Raw genomic sequence first — 25,030 nt, forward strand, 5'->3', positions numbered from 1 at the left:
GTCTGGCGTCGCTGAGCTGCAGTTACACGGCCACTCCTCCTCTGAGGTCTCCAGCGGCCATTTTCCCAGTGGCAGCGCAGATCTCAGGGAGCACGCGGACCGGTCCCCCTGTGTACCTCTCCCCTGATTAAGGACAGCGTACACAGCACTATAGCCCTCCCAGACACTGAATCTGGGCAGGTTGATTGTAGTGTAAAGGTGCAGTGAGTATATCTTCCTGCATGGTATGTGACTTTTGCTAGTGCTGCCTGTCTGTGCTTATTTTCTACTTACTGTCAGCTTATACCTATCCCTTTACTTCTCCTACAAGCCCTACAGGTGTGTGGGGGAGGGGCGTTTCTACTGACCTCACTTATATAGATCACGTATTTGTGAGGTCCGTCACATACAGTTGTGTGCTACTCAGTGCCATATTGTGGGCTGTTGTTCAGCACACCGGTGAGTGCGTTTTACTTCTACCCTGGTGCCAGATATATAATATATTCTGTCATGTCAGACGAGGAGGTTGAGCGCTCAGTGGCTCCGGTGTTGGCCTCCTGCGGACGCTGTTCTGCAGGAGTAGATAGGGAGGATTTGTCACAGGATGGCCTGTGTAGTCGATGCCAGGTGGCTCCTGGCCCATCCAGACCTTCTCTGGCGCAGGAACCACCGTGGGCGATGTTTTCTCAAGTGCTGGTGTCTATTGCGGACCGTCTGTCGGTCCCGACTGCTCTCCCTACTAGGGCGGTGCCCCAGCCGACCATCCCCCATTCCCCGGGTGTCCCGCAGTTATTGCGGAGTCCTCCTGGGTCTCAATCAGTAGGTCCCTATGCGGGGTTGCCTATGTATATACAGGCTTCCCCTGTGCCGCAGCAGCCTGTGGTACCTTTTCAGGCCCCTATGGCGACTCCTCCACCATGGGTGGATGTGCTCTCCAACTCCGTGCAAAATTTGGTGGCCGCTTCCTCGGCTTTTCAGTCAATGTTGCAGACTGACATGCCTTCTAGGATTTCAAAACGCCCACTCATGACACGGGCTGCTCAGGTATCGGACTCAGAGGGTTCCTCAGATGATGGGGAGGTCCCTGATGACACTGACTCGGACGCCTCGGTCCAGGAAATGGATACCAAGTCGTCCATTAATGTGCGAGCACTAGTTAGGGCGGTGCGAGCTATTCTTCTTATAGAGGATGAGGCACCGGTTCCTAAGTCGAAGTTTCCTAGTTTCAAAAAAACTAAGGTGGCTTCTGCGGTGTTTCCCCTGTCGGATCAGTTGACTGATCATATGGCGGTAGCTTGGCAGGCGCCCAGTAAGAGATTCCTTCCTCAGAAGCGGTTGGCTTCTAATTACCCCTTCCCTGAGGCACATTGTAAAAAATGGGAAACTCCACCGGCGGTGGATTCCCATGTCACCCGTTTAACTCGGGGCGCCACCTTACCATTACCGTCGATATCTTCGCTGAAGGATCCCACGGACAGGAAAGTTGAGACTTGCTTAAAGTCTATTTACTCCCTCTCTGGGGCGGTGGCCCGACCGTCCATGGCCATCTCCTGGGTGGCCAAGGCCATTGAGGGGTGGGCCAATGCATTGGAAGATACCTGCCCAGACGACGCTCCGGATGTCCAGCGGGCGTTGTTGGGACAAATGAGGGACGCTGCTTCTTACATTGGTGAAGCTTCTTTAGATGCTAGTCTGCTGACCTCGCGGGTATCGGCTGCAGCGGTGTCTGGCCGCCGATCCTTGTGGTTGCGGTCCTGGAGAGCGGACTCTGATTCAAAGAAGGGTCTGGAGGCCTTACCTTTCAATGGGGAATTACTATTTGGTCCGGACTTGGACAAAATAGTGGACACCCTGGCTAAATCCAAGTCGGCCTTCCTCCCTTCGGCGGCACTGCCTGCTAAGGTTCGGAGTTCGGCTTTTCGTTCCTTTCGGGTTCAGGGTAAGGCGAAAGGTCAGTCCTTCCCGAGACAGTCTGCAAGTAAGACTGCCTCTAAACCCAAGAAGCAAGCCTGGAGTGCTCGGCGCCCTTCTTCCAAGCAGGAAGATAAACCTGCGGCCTGATGGGACGGGCCTCCCTCTGGGGGACCTCAGAGTGGGAGGCCGACTTCTTCTATTTGCCCAGTGCTGGCACAATACCACCACGGATGCCTGGGTTCGAGAAGTGGTCTCCCAGGGGTACGCCCTGTCTTTTCGGCACAGACCACCCCACCAGTTTTTCTGCACAAGTCCTTCTCAGGACAAGACCAGGGCGTTACAGGTTCAGGAGGCTATAGAGTCCTTGCTGAAAGCAGGGGTCATTGTTCCCGTTCCTCTATCACAACGAGGGACGGGGTATTATTCGTCTCTGTTTCTGGTGCAGAAACCCAATGGTTCTCATCGCCCTATCCTCAACTTGAAGTCTCTGAACAAATTCCTCAGAGTTCCCAAGTTCAGGATGGAAACGTTACGTTCCATCATTCTGGCGATGGAACCGGGGGATTACATGGTGTCCCTGGACATCCAGGACGCCTACCTCCATTTCTACTTCAGGGTCCATAGGGGGTCCACAGGGTTGACCTTGGGGTATAGGTTGGGAACCAAATCCGGGCACCACGCAGTTAAAGCTTTTAGCTCCCAGGATGCACTTGGGTCCACTCTCCCTATAACCCCACCCCCCAGCCAGAGGCACCTCAGTTTAAGTTGGTGCCCGGCCGGAGTTGGGTCACCGTTACTGCAGGGGGGCTGCTTAGCAGCCCCTAAGCTTAAAAGAGTTTATTTTATTATTTTTTACTACTCTTCAGAGCGGCAGCATCAGACTATCCAATGGACGTCTGAGCTGCCGCTCCTACACCCCGCCGGCGCTGCGACGCCAGTACAGATCTGGGGATCGCAGCGGGACCCCAGAGTCTGTACTAGCCGGGCTCTGGAGGAATCCCTGGGCTGCTGCCGGATCGACGGGGACAGGTAAGTCGCGTGGTCACCGCTTGCGGTGATCCACGTGTGAATATGCAGCCTTATGCCTCCGGTCTCTGGGGACAGACCGGAGGCGCTAGCGGTGGCGGCGGGCTCCCCCTCCATGGAGGCATACCCCGCGTGTCCACAGCCCACCAGGGATTATAGCGGCAGCGGGAGCCGGCATCCCGGGGGGTTAATTGCTAGCCAGGGGAGGAAGCCTTCCCTGTCTAGCGGCTCCTCCCCTCAGCTCAGCGCGCCTTTCAATAATACAGTCTGGCGTCGCTGAGCTGCTTCCTCCGCGGGCCACGCTTCTTCTGAGGTCTCCAGTGGCCATTTTCTCTCTGTGGTGCTGCAGAACTCTTAGGATGACAGTGAGCCCAGTCCCCCTGCGTACCTGGCCATTTGGGTGAGTGTACACAGCGCTATAGCCTTCCCAGACACTGAATCTGGGCAGTTGAATGTAGCGACATTGTGCAGTATATTATATGTCATGCTTATGTATGTATATATATTTTTCTGCATTGTATGTGACTTTTGCTAGTGCTGACTGTCTGCTTTTTCTCTCACCTGTCAGTGTATATCTATCCCTTTTCTTTATCTGCCCTAATACAGGTGTACCTGGGGTGGTTCTGAGACCTCACATATATATATTTGTTAATATCTGTGAGGTTTGTCACATACTGTTGCGTGCTGCACGTTGCCATATGTTAGATGGAACTGTGAGTTGCATACGCTGATAATGGGTCCCTGCAGCTAATCTTAGCGTCAGTCAGGACCGGTATGGCGCTGCTTAATATTTCCGTCAAGATAGTCAGATATATCTGACCAGGAGATTGCACACGATACTGCACCCATTATTGCGATCCTGCAAGTCATAGCCTGCAGGAATTAGTGCGGAGGATTTTAACTCAGAAAGGTTTATGTATGCGGCACCATCTGGCGCCGGGCCCCTTGCACGACCCCCTTAAAGGGCGGTTTATTTCTCAGGATCCTCTCCTTTGAGGATCGCCAGGCGGGCCCCATTGTCGTCACTCGCTTGGAGTTACTTCACCATACTGCCCTTTTGAACTCGGGGTATCTCGCAATTTCTTGCAATTTACCCCTGTGCAACAGACTGTCGCTCCCCGCCGGGGTTTTTCACAGTACATGAATTACCTCCGATACCACATCGGTCTGTCATTCCCCTTGCAGGGATTACCACAACGGCCACCCTGGTGGATGTTGTTTTATAGAAATACTAATTGGCGTGATATACGTCCTGTGGTTACTGACCAGTGGCTCTGCCGTGAACTGGATGGTATATTCGGCTCTTTCCCTCTCACATGGGGGGAGCCGATTTCAAGTATTATTATCCCTGCTTTGGGACTGGTAGCCAGGTTCATTCTGGATATAGAGAATGTCGATCCTGCACCTGTATCATACATCTCCCGTTTTCTGCCCAGAGGGTGGATCTCATAGCGGGAGTCTGGCTGTCGCCAGATACGAGGAGTCACAAAGGCCTCCTGTTTCCCATTCCCTGAGGGTCCTCACAAGTAATGGAAATCCCCTTCTGGGATGGATTTGTATGTTAATCATCGGGTTACAGGCATTAATACGCCTCCCATCCCGGCCTGGACGGATTTTACGGATCCGTAGGTGGTAACTTTGCCTGAATTCAATGTACTCGTTTTCAGGGCCTGTTGCCCGTCCTACCATGGCCATCGCATGGTGATGCTTTTGTGACGTTTTTCCCCTCCAACACGTCCTGAGGTTCAAATATCTTTTGCCGCTCACATAAAATATGCAGTGGTCATATGTGGGATTACCTCATGGGATGCCGGTCTTCTAACTTTCAGGGTTTCGGCGGCGTCTGTATCCGCCGCAGTACCCTATGGCTGCGTTATGGGAAAGCAGAGGTGCACACTCCTTCCATGGGGAAGATCTTGTTTGGTCCTGACCTTGACAAGATCGTTGCATCATTGGCAGTATCACTAATGGGGAGATACCGTCTTTAGCTACTCCCACTACATTCGGACTAACTCTGTTAAGTCTTTTTGTCCTCAGGGTCAGCCTAAAGGCCTGTTTTTTCCTAGGCTGTCGGCCTCCATGGGGGCCACCATATCCAGTACCGAGCAGTCCTGGACTTCCGGACGACCCTGTTTCTACACCTGAGGATATACCCTCAGCCTGACGGGACAGGTCTACATCTGGGGAATTTCCAGAGTGAGGTACTGATTCTCAACGGCCTCTCATTGCTCAGGCAGCCTCCTCACAGGCATTGTTACACGGGCCCTTCTTCAGACCTGATCAGGGCCTTACAATCCCAGAAAGCTATACAGTCTTTGTGGTAAGCAGAGCTATTTCGGCCAACCTCACTATCTCAGTAAGGGACTGGTTGTTCTACTTTCTTTCTGGGGCGGTGACCGACTGGTCCTCATTTGCCTATACTCTGTCTCAAATCCCTGAATCAGATTCCAACGGTGCCTGGACTCAGGTGGAATCGTCCATGCTCCATCATCCGACGTTTGGAACCTGGGGATTTTAGGGTATATCTGAGTATTCAGGATACGTACCTACGGGTACGTACAGAGCCATCTCATCAGCATGGGTTCAGGTTTGCTGTGCCACAGCAACACTTGTAAGTTTCGGGCTCTGCCTTTTGGGACTGTCCTCAACTCCACCGGGGTTTACCAGCCTTATGGATTTTCTGACAGTTCACCTGTTCAGGGTATCCGAATGCTCCTTTCTCTGGACGGTCTCCTGCTTTTAGCAGGATCACCAAGGTACTTTACCGCCAGGTCAGGATAACCGTGGCTTCTTCTCGGCACAGATAATTAGTCAACGGAGAAAAAGTCCTCCCTACATCCCTCACAGGGTTTTCTTCATCTGGGAGCACTGCTGGATTCTCAGACTCTGAGAATTTTTCTGGCGTAAGACAAGATCTCCACTCTTCAACTTGGAGTGTGCGGATATCTACGCATTCGACATATGTCATTACTCTTTGTGATGCGCGGTCTACCAGAGTGTCTACCTTTTGGTAGGGTGGAATGTGCTCAGTTCCATTCCAGACCTTGCCATAATTGACTCCCCTCCAGATGGATCGAGTTTTTCCCATCGGATCGCTGTTCGAACGATGATACTTTCTCCGGAGGCGAGTTGGTCTCTGTCCGGGTGGCTATGGCCATCTCGTCCAGGGTGTTCTTTGCTACAGACAGTGTCTGGTCCGCATTCGTTTCGGGGCAGTTGGACGTCTGTCGTTTCTGTCCTGCCACTTAACTTGTTGATACTTTAGGCTGTTTTGGACCTTCACTCTGGCCTAACCCATATGTCACGGTAAACCTGAATAGGTTCAGTCCGACAGTGTCACAACAGTGACTTCCATCTAGGCAACACTGGTAGTTGGGTGGCAATGTCAGGTATGTCATCCATTCTGACATAGTCCAAGGGTCTTCTCCTGGCCAACTCTGCAGTGTTTATTCCCGGAGCTCTCCATTGGGAAGCGGGCTTCCTCAGCTGTTGCGACGTGCATCCCGGGGACTAGTCTCTTCTCCAAGAGAGGTTTCAACTCCTGGTGAGCAGAGGGGGCCTCCCTGAGGGGATTGATCCTCATGGCCTTCTGACTTGATCACACATTACCGGTGTTACAGTCCAGCTCCAGGAGTACTGAAGCTACCTTCAGTGACTCTTTGTCAGTGAAGTGGTCCTTCCACTTTGTGTACCTGTGTCCTCCGGTCTCCCTTCTTCCTCGAGGTCTTCGGAAGTTTAATTCGAGACGGAGGGGTTTTCCTTCTGGGGGCTCCAGTTCGTCCCAGACATCACTGGTACTGAGATTTTCGGAGTCTCCTCATCGATACTCCGTTCCTACTGCTTCACTATCTGGACCTGTTGTCTCAGGGTCCTTGTTTTTCCCTGGACCTGGATCGTTTGTCTTTGACTGCGCCCCTACTGTGGTCCTAGGGCTTCCCTGGCTCTGTCTTCATTGAGATGTTTAGAGCAGATAGGCCAGACTTTGCTGGGATCTGCCACGGACTGTGGCATACATAATTCTTATGGTATCGTACCTGTCGATACGATCCTCCGGTGTCCAGGATTTTCAGATATTCTGGCATTCCTTCCGGCTGGCTTGGGTTTCACCCTTGGCCTGGCCTTCCTGACAGTGCGGATCTCTACACTGTCGGTATGGTTAAGATATGGAATTGCTCCGCTCTGGTATCCAGTTCATCCTTTGGAGTGTTTTCTGGATTATGCCTCCACTTGTCCTCCCTAGGGACTCCTGGGGAGTTAGTAGTGGTTCTTTGTTCCGTCCGGGGACAGTCAATGGAACTGCTGGTTGTGATAGCCATTACATGGTCTATTGTTTAAGCTCTCTCTCTCTCAGGGTGTTTAAATCAACCAGGAGAGTGTCTGAATTGGGAGCGTTCTCATGTGGCTCCCTCTTCTGGAGGGCATCAGGTCAGGGTGTGAGTTGCTCTCGCCCTGTATTTCTTCTTAGAGTGGTTTTTAGGTTCCATATTATTCTGGAACTTATGGTACGGCCATTCAGTCCCCAGTCTTCTCGGCTGGTGTGGCCTCATTGACTGTGGTCCGGCCTCTTTGGCTTTATATGATCCGTTCAAGTTCCTTATGGTAATCGGACTCCTTATTGGTGGTCTGCGGTTTCTGGTTTTCACAGGAAACGATGGCCGGCCTATAATGAAATGTTGGCTGGATGGCCTCGTATGTCTTCCTCAGGGGCCTACCCATAGGTAGGCATTTCTGTCGTTGAGGCTTGTTTTTTCTCGGGTCATGTAACCCTCGTGGGCGGCTCGTTGTGGCGCCTCGGCTGTTTTGCCTTACTAGGTGTCCACGTGGTCTTCTGTCCAAACCTTTTTTTAAGGTTCTAGGCATTGGTTTCCTTTGCCTCTCAGGATGCTTCCTTTTTGGCGACGGATTCTCCTCTCAGCACAGGAGCGTCCCCACCCTTGGTTGAACTGCTTTGGGACATCCCCAAGGTCAACCCTGTGGACCCCCTATGGACCCTGAAGTAGAAAACAAGAGATATGGTAAGAACTTACCTTTGTTATCTCTGTTTCTACGAAGTCCATAGGGTCCACAGGGCGCCCGCCCTGACGCACCTGGCTTCATATGGGCTGTGTTACTGGTCACCGGTTTCCCGTCTCCTTTTCTGTGAGTATGGTTCTAGAGTGTTCCAGTTTTCTCTCTCTTTTTCTCTCCTCCTTCGGCCTTTGGCTACTTACAAACTGAGGTGCCTCTGGCTGGGGGGTGGGGTTATAGGGAGAGTGGACCCAAGTGCATCCTGGGAGCTAAAAGCTTTAACTGCGTGGTGCCCGGATTTGGTTCCCAACCTATACCCCAAGGTCAACCCTGTGGACCCTATGGACTTCGTAGAAACAGAGATAACAAAGGTAAGTTCTTACCATATCTCTTGTTGTTCCGATAGCATCTTCACACCAGCGGTATCTGAGGTTCGCTATCCTTCAACACCACTATCAGTTCCGGGCGCTACCCTTTGGTCTCTCCACGGCACCGAGGGTGTTCACGAAGATTATGGCGGTCATGGCCGCACATCTTCGGAACCAGAATGTACGGCTGCTGCCGTATCTGGACGACCTCCTGTTGCTGGCGAGCTCCCCGGAGGTACTGCTTCAACATCTCCACCTGACGATCGCTTGCCTGCAAGCACACGGGTGGTTGATAAATTGGAAAAAGTCCTCCCTGATTCCATCACAGCGGATGGTTCATTTGGGAGCCCTGCTGGATTCGCGTCAGCAAAGGATCTTCCTGACTCCGGAGAAGGTCGCCTCCCTACAGCTGCGGATACACAGTTGCCTGAGCCGTTGCCGCCTGTCGGTCCATTCGGCTATGAGAGTTCTGGGGTCCATGGTGTCGACATTCGACATGGTGGAATTTGCCCAGTTCCATTCCCGGCCCCTGCAGGGGCTGATTCTATCAGAATGGAACGGGTTACCTCACCGGATCCGCTCTCAGGTGCTGGTGTTGTCTCTGGACGTTCGGCAATCTTTGGCTTGGTGGCTTCAGACAGCTCATCTGGTCGAGGGGCGCCCATTTTGGATCCCGGACTGGGTCCTGCTCACGACGGATGCCAGTCTCCGGGGTTGGGGGGCAGTGACCGGCTCTTTGTCGCTTCAGGGTCGTTGGTCAGCGGAAGAAGCACTTCTCCCCATCAACATCCTGGAACTGCGGGCAGTATACAGGGCCCTGCAGTCGTCCGGCCCCGCTCTTCACGGAAGGGCGGTACAGGTGCAGTCCGACAACGCCACCACGGTGGCGTATATCAACCACCAAGGCGGAACTCGCAGTCAGGCAGCGATGTCGGAGGTGTCTCGTATCCTGACTTGGGCGGAGGGTCACATTCCGGCGATCTCGGCGGTCTTCATCCCCGGAGTCCTCAATTGGGAGGCGGACTTCCTCAGCCGTCACGACGTGCATCCCGGGGAATGGTCGCTTCACCCAGAGGTGTTTCAGCTACTCGTGGACAGGTGGGGACTGCCGGAGCTGGACTTGATGGCCTCCCGTCACAATCACAAGTTGCCCGTTTACGGGTCAAGGACAAGAGACGCAGGCGCAAGTCTGGTGGACGCGCTGTCGGTGAAATGGACGTTTCACCTGGCGTATCTGTTTCCTCCGCTATCCCTGCTTCCTCGGGTTCTGCGGAAATTCAAGCAGGACGGCGGCATGCTCGTGCTGGTAGCTCCGGCGTGGCCCAGACGTCCTTGGTACTCCGATCTCAGGAGCCTCTCCATCGACGCTCCGTACCTTCTTCCTCAGCGTCGGGACCTGTTGTCTCAGGGGCCCTGCCTTTACCCGGATCTGGGTCGGCTGTCTTTGACGGCGTGGCTCTTGAGACAGCCGTCTTGAGGTCTCGGGGCTTCTCCAGTTCGGTTATTGGTACCATGCTCAGGGCACGCAAGCCTGCTTCAGCACGGATTTATCACAGAGTGTGGCACACTTACTTTCAGTGGTGTGAGTCCAGACATTATGATCCTCAGGTGTTCCGAGTTTCTAGGATCTTGGAATTTCTTCAGTCAGGATTGGATCTCGGCTTACGCCTTGCATCTCTGAAGGTTCATGTGTCCGCCTTGTCCGTGTGGTTTCAACGGCGGATTGCAATACTACCAGACGTTCACACCTTTTTCCAGGGTGTTATCAGGATCCAGCCTCCCTTTGTGCCTCCTGTGGCTCCTTGGGACTTGGCGGTGAAGCTACGGGTCCTGCAGGGTCCTCCGTTTGAGCCTCTTGAGGCGGTGGAGCTCAAGTGGCTGACATTTAAGACGGTTTTTCTCCTGGCAATTGCTTCGGCCAGGAGGGTGTCTGAATTGGGGGCGCTTTCCTGTCGCCCTCCTTTCCTGATTTTTCACCAGGACAGAGCGGTGCTCCGCACTCGTCCTGAGTTTTTGCCCAAAGTGGTCTCGAAGTTCCACATTAATCAGGAACTTGTTGTGCCAGTTTTTCAGTCCCCTGATCTTTCAGCTGGTGAGACTTCCTTAGATGTGGTCCGGGCGCTTAGAATTTATGTAGACCGGACGGCTTCGGTTAGGAAGTCTGATTCCTTGTTTATCCTCTTTGGTTTTCACAAGAGGGGTTGGCCTGCCAACAAACAAGCGTTAGCCCATTGGCTTCGTTCCGTTATTTGTGAGGCTTATGCACAAGAGGGTTTACCTGTGCCAGCCTCTGTTAAGGCTCATTCCACTCGTTCTGTGGGTCCCTCTTGGGCTGCTAGACGTGGCGCTTCTGCTGTTCAGCTGTGTAAGGCGGCCACTTGGTCTTCTATTCAAACGTTTTTGAGGTTCTATGCGTTTGACACCTTCGCCTCTCAGGATGCTTCCTTTGGGCGCCGGGTGCTCCTTTCAGCACAGGAGCGTCCCCGCCCTTAGTTGAACTGCTTTGGGACATCCCCAAGGTCAACCCTGTGGACCCCCTATGGACCCTGAAGTAGAAAACAAGAGATATGGTAAGAACTTACCTTTGTTATCTCTGTTTCTACGAAGTCCATAGGGTCCACAGGGCGCCCGCCCTGACGCACCTTGCTTCAAATGGGCTGTGTGGCTGGTCACCGGTTTTCCGTCTCCTATTGCTGTGAGTATGGTTTCTTGTGTGTTCCAGTCTTCCTTCTCTCTGTTCCATATTCTCCTCCGGCCTAGGCTGCTTACCAACTGAGGTGCCTGTGGCTCGGGGGCGGGGTATAGAGGAGGACCCAAGTGCATCCTGGGAGCTAAAAGCTTAACTGTGTGGTGCCCATGGATCCTGTTCCAGCTATAACCCCAAGGTCAACCCTGTGGACCCTATGGACTTCGTAGAAACAGAGATAACAAAGGTAAGTTCTTACCATATCTCTTGTTTTTTCATACATGTTTGAGTTTTGCATATGACTTATTTAATTTTATGGATTTATGTGCCTGCTGGTGTCTATATTACATTTGCATATAAGTGCTGGATATGGAGTTAGATTGCAGAAGTGGCTCCTCGTTTATTTTGTTTATATGAGGTTGTATTGGTTTTTTTTTTGTTTGTTTTTTTAAGCCAAATGTAATAGGAGCATGTTTGCAAGCCTTTAATGCACAACTGGAGCCAATAATATAGATTCTAATGTATATTCTCTCAAGATTCTATATAGCTGCAGTATACCTGAAATGATTATTGTACAAAGAATAGTTGAGTTAAAAAAGGATCACAAGTGATCTGAAACGTCCCTGTTCCTTGCACAAGTAATATTTTAGATTTATTGTAATTATCCTGAATGCTGTCCTCTAATTTTGTTCTACATTACCAATTTATCTGGCACCAGGGCTGAGACTCTTATGGTGTGCCGGTTTCTACAGTGCATAAAAGAGACGGACTTTCCTGTAAGTTATGTGTCACTGAGCACAGATTATCTGAAGAGCTCTGGCCGGACATGTACAAGTCAGCAGTAGGTGTAATGCACTGTACGTCTAACAAACTGAATGTAATGCATCAGTAACCAGAAAGGCTCTTGCCCTTGACATTGGGACAGTGCACATTTATTGTGGGTAACATAGTGTGTAGTCAGCAAGTTCTTTGACTGTTGTTAATAGCAGTAACCTTTTGTTATCTTTATACCTAATAAATGTGTCAGTATGTCATGAGGGTCTGTGTCTGACCCTAAAATGCAGTTTCAATGGTTATATGATGTCCTGGGGGGGAGGGTTGTAAGCTGGGAAACTGGTTTTAATGTGGTGGGGGAGGGTTGTAAACTGGACAACTGTGCTTTCAGGTGGTGGGGGAGCAATCTGCTGTCCTAATGAAACCAGCATGCTGTGTAGGGAGGGGAGGAAAGGGAGGGCATGAATATAAATTACTGTCTACAGCTTGCATTTAGTGTGAGGCAGCAATGGATCTGTGTAATAGCCGGGAATAAGTATCTACTGCCAGTTGTGAACTACAGGCTGTGGGATGGGATGCTGAAAGCATTAACCTGAGCAATGTGACTGAGTTTCTTGGGGTCATTAGTGCACAGGCATGTAATACACACAGGGGCCTTGCATCATCTGTACCCAGCGCCCTCTCCATGTTATACACCAGATGCACCTGTCTGTCTCCTGTCTCATTCCATCACTTTCCCCTGTCATAATACATAGGCTTTGCATCATCTGTACCCAACGCCCTCTCCATGTTATACACCAGATGCACCTGTCTGTCTCCTGTCTCATTCCATCACTTTCCCCTGTCATAATACAGACACCGTGCATAGTCTGTAGCCAGAATCCTCTATACATTATATACCCGCGTCATCTCCCTCTACACATTACAACATACATACTTGTCTATCTCTTCCATTTGCAAACATTTCTTTCCCCAAGCTCCCCCTCTAGAAAACACTAGACACCAGCCAGGACTGCTCTTCCAAAGCTGCCTTCTCCGGTGGGTGTGGGGGTAATAAATGTTTAATAGAATTAAAATGTTTTGCTGGTAAACTATATAGATCCCAGCATGACCGGTCATGCCAACATGCACAAATTTACTGTCTGCTAGAGCATGCTGGAACCACAAGTGCCAGCATGCCCTGGCTTCTAGGGCCTTCTTGGACCTGCAGTCAACCTGCAAAAAACCACTGAAAAAAAAAAAAACAGCCATGCCCAAACGAGAATGACACAAGTATCGGTTTTCACAAAGTCTGCTGCTTCAGTTTTTATGATGGCAAATTGCATATACTCCAGAATGTAATGAGTGATCAGATGAATTGCAAAGTCCCTCTTTCCCATGCCCATGAACTTCGGGCCCGATTCAGACCTTGCAGCTGGCCGTTTTTTGCTATCTGCGCATGCGCAAGCCAGTCCCTGCATTTGTGAAGCGATCGCACGTGAAGCTCAGACGGCTCGTAAGAATGAGTGACGGGACGAGCCGTTTGTGGGTGGTGACGGGAAGGACAATGAAAACGGGGGTGCGGAAGTGCGAACGTAGGCGTGGCTGTGCGTTCATGGGCGTGCATAATTAACATGGAGCGTCATTGTACACGTCACCTGGCTGTGTTTCACACTGCAGCGATCACAGTGCTTGCGGCTGGGTAGGATCAACCACAAGTGTTGCGAGTGGCTTTGATGGCACTCGATATTACTGATTTTGCATACACTTCCTGGAGATGACGTGTGCTGCGAAGGGAAAGGGGGCATCATAAGACTGGCTTGCGATCACACTGCCATTGCACGCTAAAACATAGTGGGCGTACGAATGTCTTACCGTGCGATCGCAGCCTTTGCATATATTAGCTGACTGCTGCGTGCGAACGCATCTAGCGAGCGTATCTGAATCGAGCCCTTAATCCCAAAAACTAAATTTCCGCTGCATTTCAGTCCTACCACGAAAGGATCAGCTGACATGTCAGTAATTCTCTTGTTAACACAGGTGAGTTACGAGGACAATGCTGGAGATCACTCTGTCATGCTGATTGAGTTAGAATAACAGACTGGAAGCTTTAAAAGGAGGGTGGAGCTTGAAATCAGTGTTCTTCCTCTGTTAACCATGGTTGCCTACAATGAAACATGTGCAGGTATCATTGCTTTGCACAAAAAGGGCTTCATATGCAAGGACAATACTGCTAGTAAGATTGCACCTAAATCAACCATTTATCCGATCATCAAGAACTTCAAGGAGAGAGGTTCAATAGTTGTGAAGAAGGCGTCAGGGCACCCAAGAATGCCCAGCAAGCGCCAGGACCGTCTCCTAAAGTTGATTGAGCTACAGGATCGGGGCACCACCAGTGCAGAGCTTGCTCAGGAATGGCAGCAAGCAGGTGTGTATGCATCTTTACACACAGTGAGATGAAGACTTTTGGGGGATGGCCTGGTGTCAAGAAGGTCAGAAAAGAAGCCACTTCTCTCCAGGAAAACATCAGGGACAGACTAATCTGCAAAAGGAACAGGGATTGGACTGCTGAGGACTGGGGTAAAGTTATTTTCTCTGACGAATCCCCTTTCAGATTGTTTGGGGCATCTGGAAAAACGCTTGTCCAGAGAAAGAAAGGTGAGCGCTGCCATCAGTCCTGTGTCATGCCAACAGTAAAGCATCCTGAGACCATTCATGTGTGGGGTTTCTTCTCAGCCAAGGGAGTGGGTTCACTCACAATTTTGCCTAAGAACACAGTCATGAATAAAGAATGGTACCAAAACATCCTCCAAGAGCAACTTCTCCCAACCATCCAAGAACAGTTTGGTGATGAACAATGGGCCTGATTCAGACCCACTCGCGAGCAGCTGTCCGCTCGCAAGTGGGTCGATGGTGTGCACTGCGCATGCGCACGACGGAGGGAGCTCCGTCGTGTGCGAGACGCGACGAGCGAAGGACTTTCCTTCGCTCGTTGTCTGATCAAAGGGGGCGTGCTGTCGATGTTGATAGCACGCCCCCTTTGGTGGGCGTGCCTCCCAGACGGGGGCGTTCCCAAGGGAACGCCTACCGTCTGAAGCCGGCCCCACTGACATCACTAGTGATGTCAGTGGGAGTGATTTTGGCTCTGATAGAGCCAAAATCACTCCAGGCCTTGCGGATGAGAAACTCAACCGCAGGCTTCGGCTCGCAGTGGCGATGGTCAAGACCATCGCGACCATAATCCTGCACGCTCGTATATGCTGTGGGTGGTGACCCACAGCTATACGAGCGTCCAGGAGGACGCTCTATAATTATGGAGGTGGGCCCTGATTCAGAGCGAGCTCTCTGGTCAGAGCGTCCGGCTCTGAATCGGGGCCAATGTCTTTTCCAACATGATGGAGCACCTTGCCATAAGGCAAAAGTGATAACTAAGTGGCTCAGGGAACAACACATAGAAATTTTGGGTCTTGGCCAGGAAACTCTCCAGACCTTAATCCCATTGAGAACTTGTGGTCAATCCTCAAGAGGCGGGTGGACAAACAAAAACCCACACATTCTGACAAGCTCCAAGCATTGATTAGGCAAGAATGGGCGGCCATCGGTCAGTATGTGGCCCAGAAGTTGATTGACAGAATGCCAGGGTGAATTGCAGAGGTCTTGAAAAAGAAGGGTCAACACTGCAAATATTGACTCTGCATAAACTTAATGTAATTGTCAATAAAAGCCTTTGACACTTATGAAATGCTTGTAATATTACTTTAGTATACCATAGTAACATCTGACAAAAAGGTCTAAAAAAACTAAAGCAGCAAACTTTGAAAACCAATACTTGTGTCATTCTCACAGCTTGGCCATGGCTGTACACTGAAAAAAATAATGAAATGGACTCTCCGACAGAACACTTTTACACATTATTACTCCTTTATATTCTAAAAACGTCCATGACCATTGGGAATCCACAATCTAGTGTATGCATGGAGCCTGTAATTCCTATTAAATAGTGACTTCACTCCAGGGTTAGCTGGTTTAAACCCAATTTTTTCTTTTTTTTTTTCTTTACTTTTACCTAAGGCTGGTAGTAGCAAATACTTGCATTTACCACCGTAAACTGGCGCAGGCTATATCTCCGCAGTGATAGAAGACAGTTTATTTCACTACAAAAACATGATACATGGAAATACTTATTGTACTTTATTTACATATATTTTGTTTTTAGTTCTATGATACACTATGCTTTCAGTTATGTTTCCCAATTTTAAATGCCCCAGAGTCTGGCTTGGAATTAGGTGGACCCTAATCAGAGAGAAGGCTGCAGACCATATGTATCACTACTGACTGAACTAATATTAACATCATTTTCTACAGAGCTCAGCATAGTATATTGAATTGAAAGAATGTAAGCTCTTTCGAGCAGGGCCCTCTACCCTCTTGTGCTTCTCCCTACTGTAATTTAATTTATCTCTTACTCCCTACTAGGGCAACTAACACTCGGCTGCTTATGTGGGCGTAAAGGTCGCTAATATAGCAATGTTTATTATACATGTCCGTGTCCTGCATTGTATTGTATTGTAAGTCACTAGTTAATTATTTGTCTATGTACTTTGTAAGGCGCTGCGGAACACTTGTGGCGCCATATAAAAAATAAATGATAATAAAAATACTATATAAAGACTAGATAATAGTAACATAGATTTAGGTTTGCTGTGGTATTGCAGCCCCCTCCCCTAATCCTGGCCAAACTCACAGATTCCTGGAAGTAACATGTTTCTGTTAAAGGTATTTCCCATAGTTCCCTAGGGGCAGATTGGTTGGTGTGAATTAAGTTTGTCACCACCACCACACTCCCTGCTGGCTGCCTTCAGTAACAGGCTTCCCTGTCCCCGTCCTGTCATTATTCCTCTTGCAGGCTGTGACAATGGGTTTGATTTATTGACACAGCTGTGCTAGAAGGCGATTGCCCCTGGGTTTAGCACTAGGTATGCTAATGCACACATATAATGCAGAGCTGTCATGTTGTACTAACAGTGAAAAAGTACAGCAGCCACTTGTACTACCGTTCTGCTGCTACCATTATTTACCAAGCATTAGAGGTTTACACTTGTTGTTTGTAAAGCATCTCACCCTTGACCATTAGCCTCAGTCCCTATTGTATATAAGCTGTAGAGATCTGTTAGCGGCTGAATTGTTCTGTGATTGTCAGAGCCAGTTGCTTGGAGCTTTGCACATGAATGCTGCTGATAGGCTTGTTCCGAGCAGACAACTCTGAGACGCCTGCATAGTGCAATCAATGATCTCTATTCCCCACTATTGTCCCATGCTGTTAACCGAATGGACAGAAGCTGGGTAAGCCCTTAGAGGATATGGACACCAGCAGAGTTTATCCAGAAGTCACACAATATGGTAGTTGGATCTTTAATGATTTGTCCACAAATGTAATCTTTATCTTTTGAAGCCTTAAGCTGGGTACACACTTACGATGTTTGTACCCAACGATGCGACAGACAACCGCATGGGCGACGGGCCGACATATAAGTTAGTCGGTACACATTACACGATCCGGTGCCCGACCACCCGCTATGTCGGCACCAGTTGCATCCCGCTGCATGGGGTCGGCAGTCACATTGTCAGACTGAGCTACATCTAGGCTGACCTGAAGATGCGACTGACGACCTAAGAGGAGTGCGCTTGGCCCGACATAGAGCATGCACAGCCGATTTTGAAGACCTGTTGGACCGATCTGTCGGACCGGTCGAAATATCGTCTAATGTGTACCCAGCTTTAGTGAAACTGTGATAACGAGCTAACACAACTTAAAGGAATAAACTTAACTTAAAGGTATATTTATCAAATAAAGACTGTGAGTGGGATGCATCAATCATCGCATGCAACCGTTGATTTGGTAACACTGTATGGATGAATAGTTAAGCAAAGGACAGTTCTTCCGATAAAAGCCCTTCTTTGCGGTGTGGGGATTTCTGGGTTTATGACCCGGGAGTCCCTTAGCGAATGCGCGAGACGCGAGGAACCCTGGAAGGGATCCTATTGGAACCCTCTCGGAGAAGTCTCACAAAAAGAAGCCCATAGGCTTCTATCAGGCAACGCCATCTATAGATGTCGTTGCCTATAGGGTCCAAGCTCCAGAAAGTTTTCCAAGGTTTGGTGCATAGAAAAGATGTATTCAAACCTCCGAAAACGGCGTTGATGCATCCCGTTAGTGCGGGCATGTATACAAATTTAATTTTTTTATTTTTTTTTTATCTCCCCTTAAATAATTATACTCATCACTGTGGCAGTTGAATGAAGGATATTTAGAGCTATGGAACGTTAACTTATCACACTTGCAGTTCTGCTGTTAGGCCCAGGACATACATTTATATTAGGAACAGGGTGCTGGTTAATGCACACAATGCAGAGCGGGTTACTACAATATTATCCCATTTCTCTGGCCCAGGATCAGGGATTGCTTCTCATTTTGTTTGTCTGTTTCATCCCTTTTACATTTATATTCATTTTGTATTGTTATTTATCTTATTGTGATTCTGGTATGGTGCTGCATACACTTTGTGGCTCCATATAAATAAATGATAATTATTTTAAAGTCTACAGTATAAAGAAAAACCGTTTTGCTTTTGCTTCTGTCTTTATCTCTCCCCCACTACCCATGCATTACACATGTACACATTGTTTAACATTTTGCCCTTAGCCATTATCCTCTGTCTCTGCATGTACAGTACACGATGTATAAATGGGATCTGATGGAGGCTGTCTTGCTCTGTGGTAGTCAGGGCCACTCACATCGAGTTTAGCACATAATTGCTGCAAAATAATAGCTTCATATAGATGCCGGCGGACCTAATCCCGACAGCCAGCTTCCCGACTGCTTAATCCCGGCGAGGGTTAAATGACAGGCTTCTAAATCTAGACGCCTGTAATTTTACCGATGGCGGGAGACCGGCGCCCGGCATCCCGATCGAAGGGACGCCGAGCGCGGACAGCCGCAGGGTTAGGTTTAGGGTTCCCGGGGGGGACTTAGGGTTAGGCACCCCCCCGGGAGGTTAGGTTTAGGCTAGGGGAAGGGGGGGTTATCGTTAGGCTCACCGGAGGGGACTTAGGGTTAGGCGGCGGGGAAGGGGGGGTTAGGGTTAGGCACTGGGGTAGAAGGTTAGGGTTAGGGGGTAGAATTAGGTTAGAGAATACTTACCTTGGATGATCGGGATTTTCTCCCCTGCCGGGATGCCGCTGTCGGGATTCCAACCGCCGGGCATGGGCGGTAAATCATACCGATTCCAGATTAGGGGGTACAAAAAGCAAGACCCTGCTACCACTACAATAACACCATGTACTCAAGTATCTGAAAACTCTTTGTTTATCAGTATTGAACTATAAATATATCTAAAAAAAATAATTAAAAGAAAAAATATCTCATCTACATGGCAGTAGATCTGGTACATAAGTTATGTCATACTTATTGACATTTGGGCAGCCCCCTCCAGGATGGGGCTGCCAGGTTGGTGCAGCAGGGAAGGTGGGTGCGGTTTGAGTAGGCAGAGCGGGGGTGTGCCAACACGATTGTGTCATCGCAGCCCCGCCCCCCACTTTATAATGCCGATATTACTGTGCTGAATTGTGTCATCGCACCCCCGTACCGCCCACTTTTGCGGTGATCGTGGGGGGCTGCCTGCCATTCCGTGGGACTTGCCTACTCTTGTGGGGTGGCGGGAGTGTCACCCGATTTTCGGGAGACTCCCAGGAGAGTAGTATGAGTTATGTCTATCATTTACTCAACTCCCAAAATTTTTTTTTTTTTTGTAATATTTATTTTCTGGTAATCTATTTTTTTATGAAATTGACCTTAATGGCTTACATCTCAAAATTTTTAATTTGGTATTTTATTGTCATTCAAATTCTCGAGTATGATGGAACATTCGGGGTTCAATTCAATTTAGTGGCTCTGTCATTCCGAAACAGCAATTGTCTACTTTTTCCTCACATCCGATAGCTGAACAAGCTCAACGGCACCAACAACGCTACCTGAATTGGCCCTTTGGTATTTACTACAGGTGTCGTACATTTTTTTTTTTTTTTTTTTTACATTGTTCTAAATCTATATAGAAATAAACTTTCCAGTAGCAATGCTGGATGTTGCAGAAGAAATCATGTTGAAAATATGGACTGGGGCCTGTATTCTGTCACCACTGAGGACGTGGAGAAAGACCTCGTTGGGCTACAGTACTGATTTTTACACTCTTCCACCATTGCAGCGAGGGCCTGATGGCTGTGCTGAGCATTGTTGTGGAAGCAGATGCAATCACAATGTGGTCGTGCTGTCTATAATGGCTACAGTTATTTATATAGCACACACATATATTCCGCAGCGCTTTACAGAGAATATTTTGGCCATTCAAATCAGTCCCTGCCCCAACGGAGCTTACACTCTATGGGAGTCATTCAGACCCGATCGTTAGCGCCGATGCGCTCGGACTGGGTCGATGGCCCCCCACAGAGCATGCGCACGACGGCGCCGTCGTGCGCATGCGTGAGACCCGCTACGACCGACAGCGCCGGTCGTACCGGATCTCGATCCAAAGGGGGCGAGCTGTCGATGTTGATTGACAGCTCGCCCCGTTTGGAAGGCGGGCCGGGGGGGTGGCAGCCCAAACGGAGGCGTTCCCATGGGAACGCCTGCCGCTTGGGGGAGGCTCCACTGACATCACTAGTGATGTCAGTGGAGAGCTTCCGGCTCTGACAGAACCAGAAGCTCTCCGGGGCTTACAACAAGGGAGACCCTACCCTAGGGTCTCGTCGTAAGCCCATCGCAACCATCGTATGACCATCGCAACCATCACCGGAGCGGTCGTTAGAGCTGTGGGTGTTAACCCACAGCCTAACGACCACAACAGAGGCGGGCGGTCAGGATGCAAGCGGCCGCCCAGTTTCTGAGCACCGCTTGCATCCTCCGACCGCCTCTGAATGAGGGCCTATATTCCCTACCACATGCTCACACGCTGGTTAGTTTTTGTTGTGAGACAATTAACTTACCAGTATATTTGTGGAGTACCCGGAGGAAACCCATGCAAGCACAGGGAGAATATATAAACTCCACACATTTAGGGCCGTAGTGGGAAAAGTTAAATATATTTGCACAAATTGCAGGTCTAGGTTTAAAGGGGGCAATGTTTCTGATGCATTTGCTTTAAGAGCATTGTTTAAACGGAGCACATAAAAAAACTGTTTCGGTGATAAGAGCATAAGTTAATATAATTCCTGTCCCCAGATTTAAGCTTCATTGGGGTAGATGTATGATAGCGGCACTTAAAGTGCCGCTATAATGCTTCCTGCTTCGCCTCTTTACCGAGGTGAAGCAGGAAGCACTACCGATGAGATGTAAGAACATCTCATCGGCCAGAGAGGGGGAGCGTTAACTCCCCCCTCCGGCTCTACCTGTTAGAGACCACAGCGCATCAGCCTAGTGCTGATGCCCTGTGTCTCTGTCCCGGCCGGCTCTGCTGAGCATGCGCGGGATCTCACAAGTATCGCGAGATCCCCGCGTGCAGCCTGGAGCCGGCAGCAGGGACAGCGCTGTCCCTGATGTGGAGATAGGGCAGTGCCTGGCTGTAGCTGTCGATAATTACAGCTACAGCGGGCCGAACGGTCAGGCAATCTGACCGTTCGTACATGGCCAAGGCTATCGGCGCTGCTATCTTGTAGATAGCGCCGACAATGACAGGGGCGCATAGCGCCTCTGTCATTTACCGCTCAGACCCCCGATCATACATCGGGGAGAAGCGGTATCAGCGCACCTAACGTGCACTTATACCGCTTCTGGTCTTCTTACATCTCCCCCATTATCTGGTAACTAAAATGGTAGTCACCAGGCATCCTCTATCCACTCTTCTTCTATTTCCCAATGCAATACCTCCTAAGCTCAGCTGCAAGACGTTGCCCTTTTATCACATTGCCCTTTATATTCCTGGTCGGGCACCTCTTCCAATAGGTTTCTCCAACTTTTTTATTGTCAGTTGCTACAATTACCTGTAACAAAAACACAATCAACTGGGCTACTTTCCCCTCACAAACAAAATCTTTAATTTCCTTTCTCCCAGTAACGGGTGCGATAAAGAAGAGGCATTGTGAAGCAGGGGGCGGGGCCACGATGACACGATTCAGTGCAAATCGCGTCACCGCCCCCCCCCCCCTCGCTGCGGGGGTTTCTATTAGTAGTCGGGGGGCAGGCGTCAGCTGGGAGGCTTGCCTGCCTTTCCCGGGTGTCGAGAGCAGCACCTGATATTTGGGAGGCTCCTGACCAAATCAGGAGGGTAGCAAGCCTGTCCTATACATGACCAGATTTTCATTCTAACCAGCCAGATTGGACAGATATCTGACAGATAATTGTATAGTGTATGCCCAGCATTAGCCATTATTAACAGAGCTTCAGTTACCCACATAAAATCAGGAATGTCCTGCCCAAATTTGGACAATTGGTATAGAGGTTTTCATATATTAATGGAGCCAGGAACACCAAGGAGCAGCTGTCTGTCCAGTGATATAGACAAATGCAAGTCCCAGGAGATAAATGTCTACTATAGAAAGTAGTGGGAAACTTTAAAGTAAAGCTGATGTGGAACTACAAGTCTCAGCATGCCACGTCCACACTATGAGCAGAGGGAGCACGGGGTCGCATCTCCCATACACGTGTAGATCACAGCTGCGATGACGCAGGAGGGGGAGGAGCCGCCTCACCTGCTGACGTCTCTCCGCAGTTACTCATTGGCTGGTGAATTAAAGACTCCGCTGTAAGTGGCTGTTCCTCTTATGGTCACATGACCCTGGCAGAGTCTTTAGCCGGCGTCCTGGAGCTCATTCTTTAGCTGCGCAGTTCAACGGAGAGCGCCGGTGGGAGAGTCGGGGCTGTGGCGTTCAGTGTGCGGTGCCTTACCTTCCACACAGGCGGCCGGCGCTCTGCACCCAGGATACGCGTCCGCCTCATCTCTCCACCGGTGTGCCGCCTGCCCTACCTCCCCGTCGTTCCCTGGAGACTCTTACTAGGATATTCCGCCGTCCCCCGTGCTTAGTGAGTATTGTACCCCCTGCTCCATGTACAGCCTGTCCCTGCACAGTAGCCCTATGTTACACTTCTGTTCCTGGTCTGTAATATATATTTGGGTGAACTCCTATAAAGGTGCAGAAACTGAGTTTGTAATGTGAGGAGGTGATGCAGTGGTGGAAAGTAATCATTTATCTAAGAGAATCAGGGAGATTGTGGATAGTCTTGTGTTCATGTGAGATAGAGGGGGATATATATATATATATATATATATATATATATATATATATATATATATATATCTTTACATGCTAATTATAATGTTTTTAACCTATCCATGATTCAAATGTTTTAAGAATGTCAGTATTTGTTTTTTAATGCATAGGTGGCTCCTACCTGCACCATGCCTGGCGACTTCTCCATGTGCTTGTGTCTCAGCCCCTCACCTTCTCACCATCTGCGGCGCCCTTCGTCTGGAACCCTCCGGCCATGCCTGGCTCCTACTACCCGTCCCCCAGATCCTCCTAAGAAAGGAGTTGTGTTTGCTGATGCCCTTGGGCTGGCGCTGACCACAGTGCGTCACTTCTCTCGCACACTGTTTGATGAAGATCCCCTGTTGCTCGCCTTGGCTTCACTGCGAGCTTTACGTCCGCTCTCCACCTCAACGTACACTCTGGACTTCCAGTCTCCAACTCAGGACTATGCCAGTTTTCGTGCCAGGCTGACACAGGAACAGGTGTGTCTTGAACAATGTGCCGTTCAGGGAGCAGCGGTGGCTGGCACTGTGAGGGTACGCAACATTGGCTTTGAGAAGCGGGTAACTCTCCGGGTGAGCTATGACCGCTGGCTGAGTTGGTACGATCTTCCGTGTTCTTATCTACGTGACCCTTATGGTGGAGGGGAGACTGATGCCTTCTCTTTCAGGCTTCCCCTGCCTGCTGATGCCCAGTTGGCAGAGTTCTGTATCTACTTCTGGTGCCACGGCAAGGAGTTCTGGGACAACAATGGAGGCAAGAATTACGTTTTGCAGAAGGAGGTGGAGCGCAGCAGCTATACGCAGAGTGCCTATTGGTGACCTGAGCCATCTGGGAACGTTATAATGAAAGTGCTGGTCCACTGGAACTTTTCCTATTATGGTGTTGTGCAGCCTCTCTTGTAGATCAAGAGGACATCTGAAATTTGGTGCATTTCTTCAGAGAAGTGTAAAATAGATGTGAGGCTGCTAAAATCTAATGACTGTACTGATCTGCATTATGCAGTATTTTAGGCTTGTAGTCGTGCTTGTGAGTTTCACACAAGGCTATGCAACGGAGCCTTAAGTGTTACAGGGAGACTAGGCTATATCACATGCTTTGTACTTTTACCTGAGTAAAATGAGGATGTATCTGTAACTGAGATGATGATTATTTTGTGTGCTGAACCAATATTTACATGACACTAGGTGTTAATGGCCTCAATGAGGTACGAGGCACTTTGTCTTTTGCCTTAGTGATGTCACGTCTATATATTTTTATAGTGTGCAATCTTTTGGCGATCAATGTACAATTACACTGTGGGAACTGCTGCACTTTAATGTTTGTGCAGACCACATGGGGTGAAATACTTACTGAGGTGAGAGGTGTTGCTGGCTGTTTTCTCGCGAATGCTGTAACCTTCCTCCTCTGTTGTGCTAATTATAATGTGGGCAAAATCTACACTGTTTAAAGCTTAAATGTAACACTTGGGTCCTGTGTAATGCAAATCTCATGGCATGGATTACAACATTGGTGGCTGAAACTCTCCTCGTATGTTATCTATGGTTTTAATGCAGATTTAATAAAATGTTGTCAACCTTCAGCTCTGTATGGATATATATATATTATTTTTTTTTTCAATGTTTGTGCCTAGTTCTTGTTTAGCGAGTCTTGGGGTAACATTGCCACTGTAGGTGACAAACTACACCAGTATTTACATTTAAGGGCGGAATTCAATTGTCTTAGCGTTCCCGTTCTCCGTCTAAAGTGACGGGAGATCGTGGTCCGCTATTCATTTGATGCTGATCGTGCCTATAGAGGCCGGGTTTAGACTCTTAAAACGGCTACCCCCGGCCAAAGTGCCGACACCAATCATTATTCCCCCCCTCACGCGCACACACACCTTTTGTAAGAAAGTGAACTAAAAGCAACCGTGTATTTAAAAGTAATTTATCTCTTGCTTTGGCATTTAATCCACTTTTTCAAAACGTCAAAAAAAACAAACGTTTCTTGAAGACTA

The 25,030-nt window shown here is 49.3% G+C and overlaps 1 protein-coding gene across 1 annotated transcript; it reads left to right on the forward strand.

The window, feature by feature from the left end:
• The first annotated feature begins 22,724 nt into the window (after positions 1-22,724).
• On the forward strand, positions 22,725-24,613 carry LOC148509391 (protein phosphatase 1 regulatory subunit 3C-like). The gene is made up of 2 exons (XM_088443271.1): positions 22,725-22,804; positions 23,163-24,613. The coding sequence occupies exon 2, from the start codon at positions 23,181-23,183 to the stop codon at positions 23,850-23,852; it is 672 nt and encodes a 223-aa protein (XP_088299397.1). The 5' UTR covers positions 22,725-22,804; positions 23,163-23,180; the 3' UTR covers positions 23,853-24,613.
• Positions 24,614-25,030: the final 417 nt, after the last annotated feature.

This window comes from Taudactylus pleione, unplaced genomic scaffold (genome assembly GCF_031769625.1).
Source record: "Taudactylus pleione unplaced genomic scaffold, aTauple2 ptg000329l, whole genome shotgun sequence".
NCBI classification, from domain to species: Eukaryota; Metazoa; Chordata; class Amphibia; order Anura; family Myobatrachidae; genus Taudactylus; species Taudactylus pleione.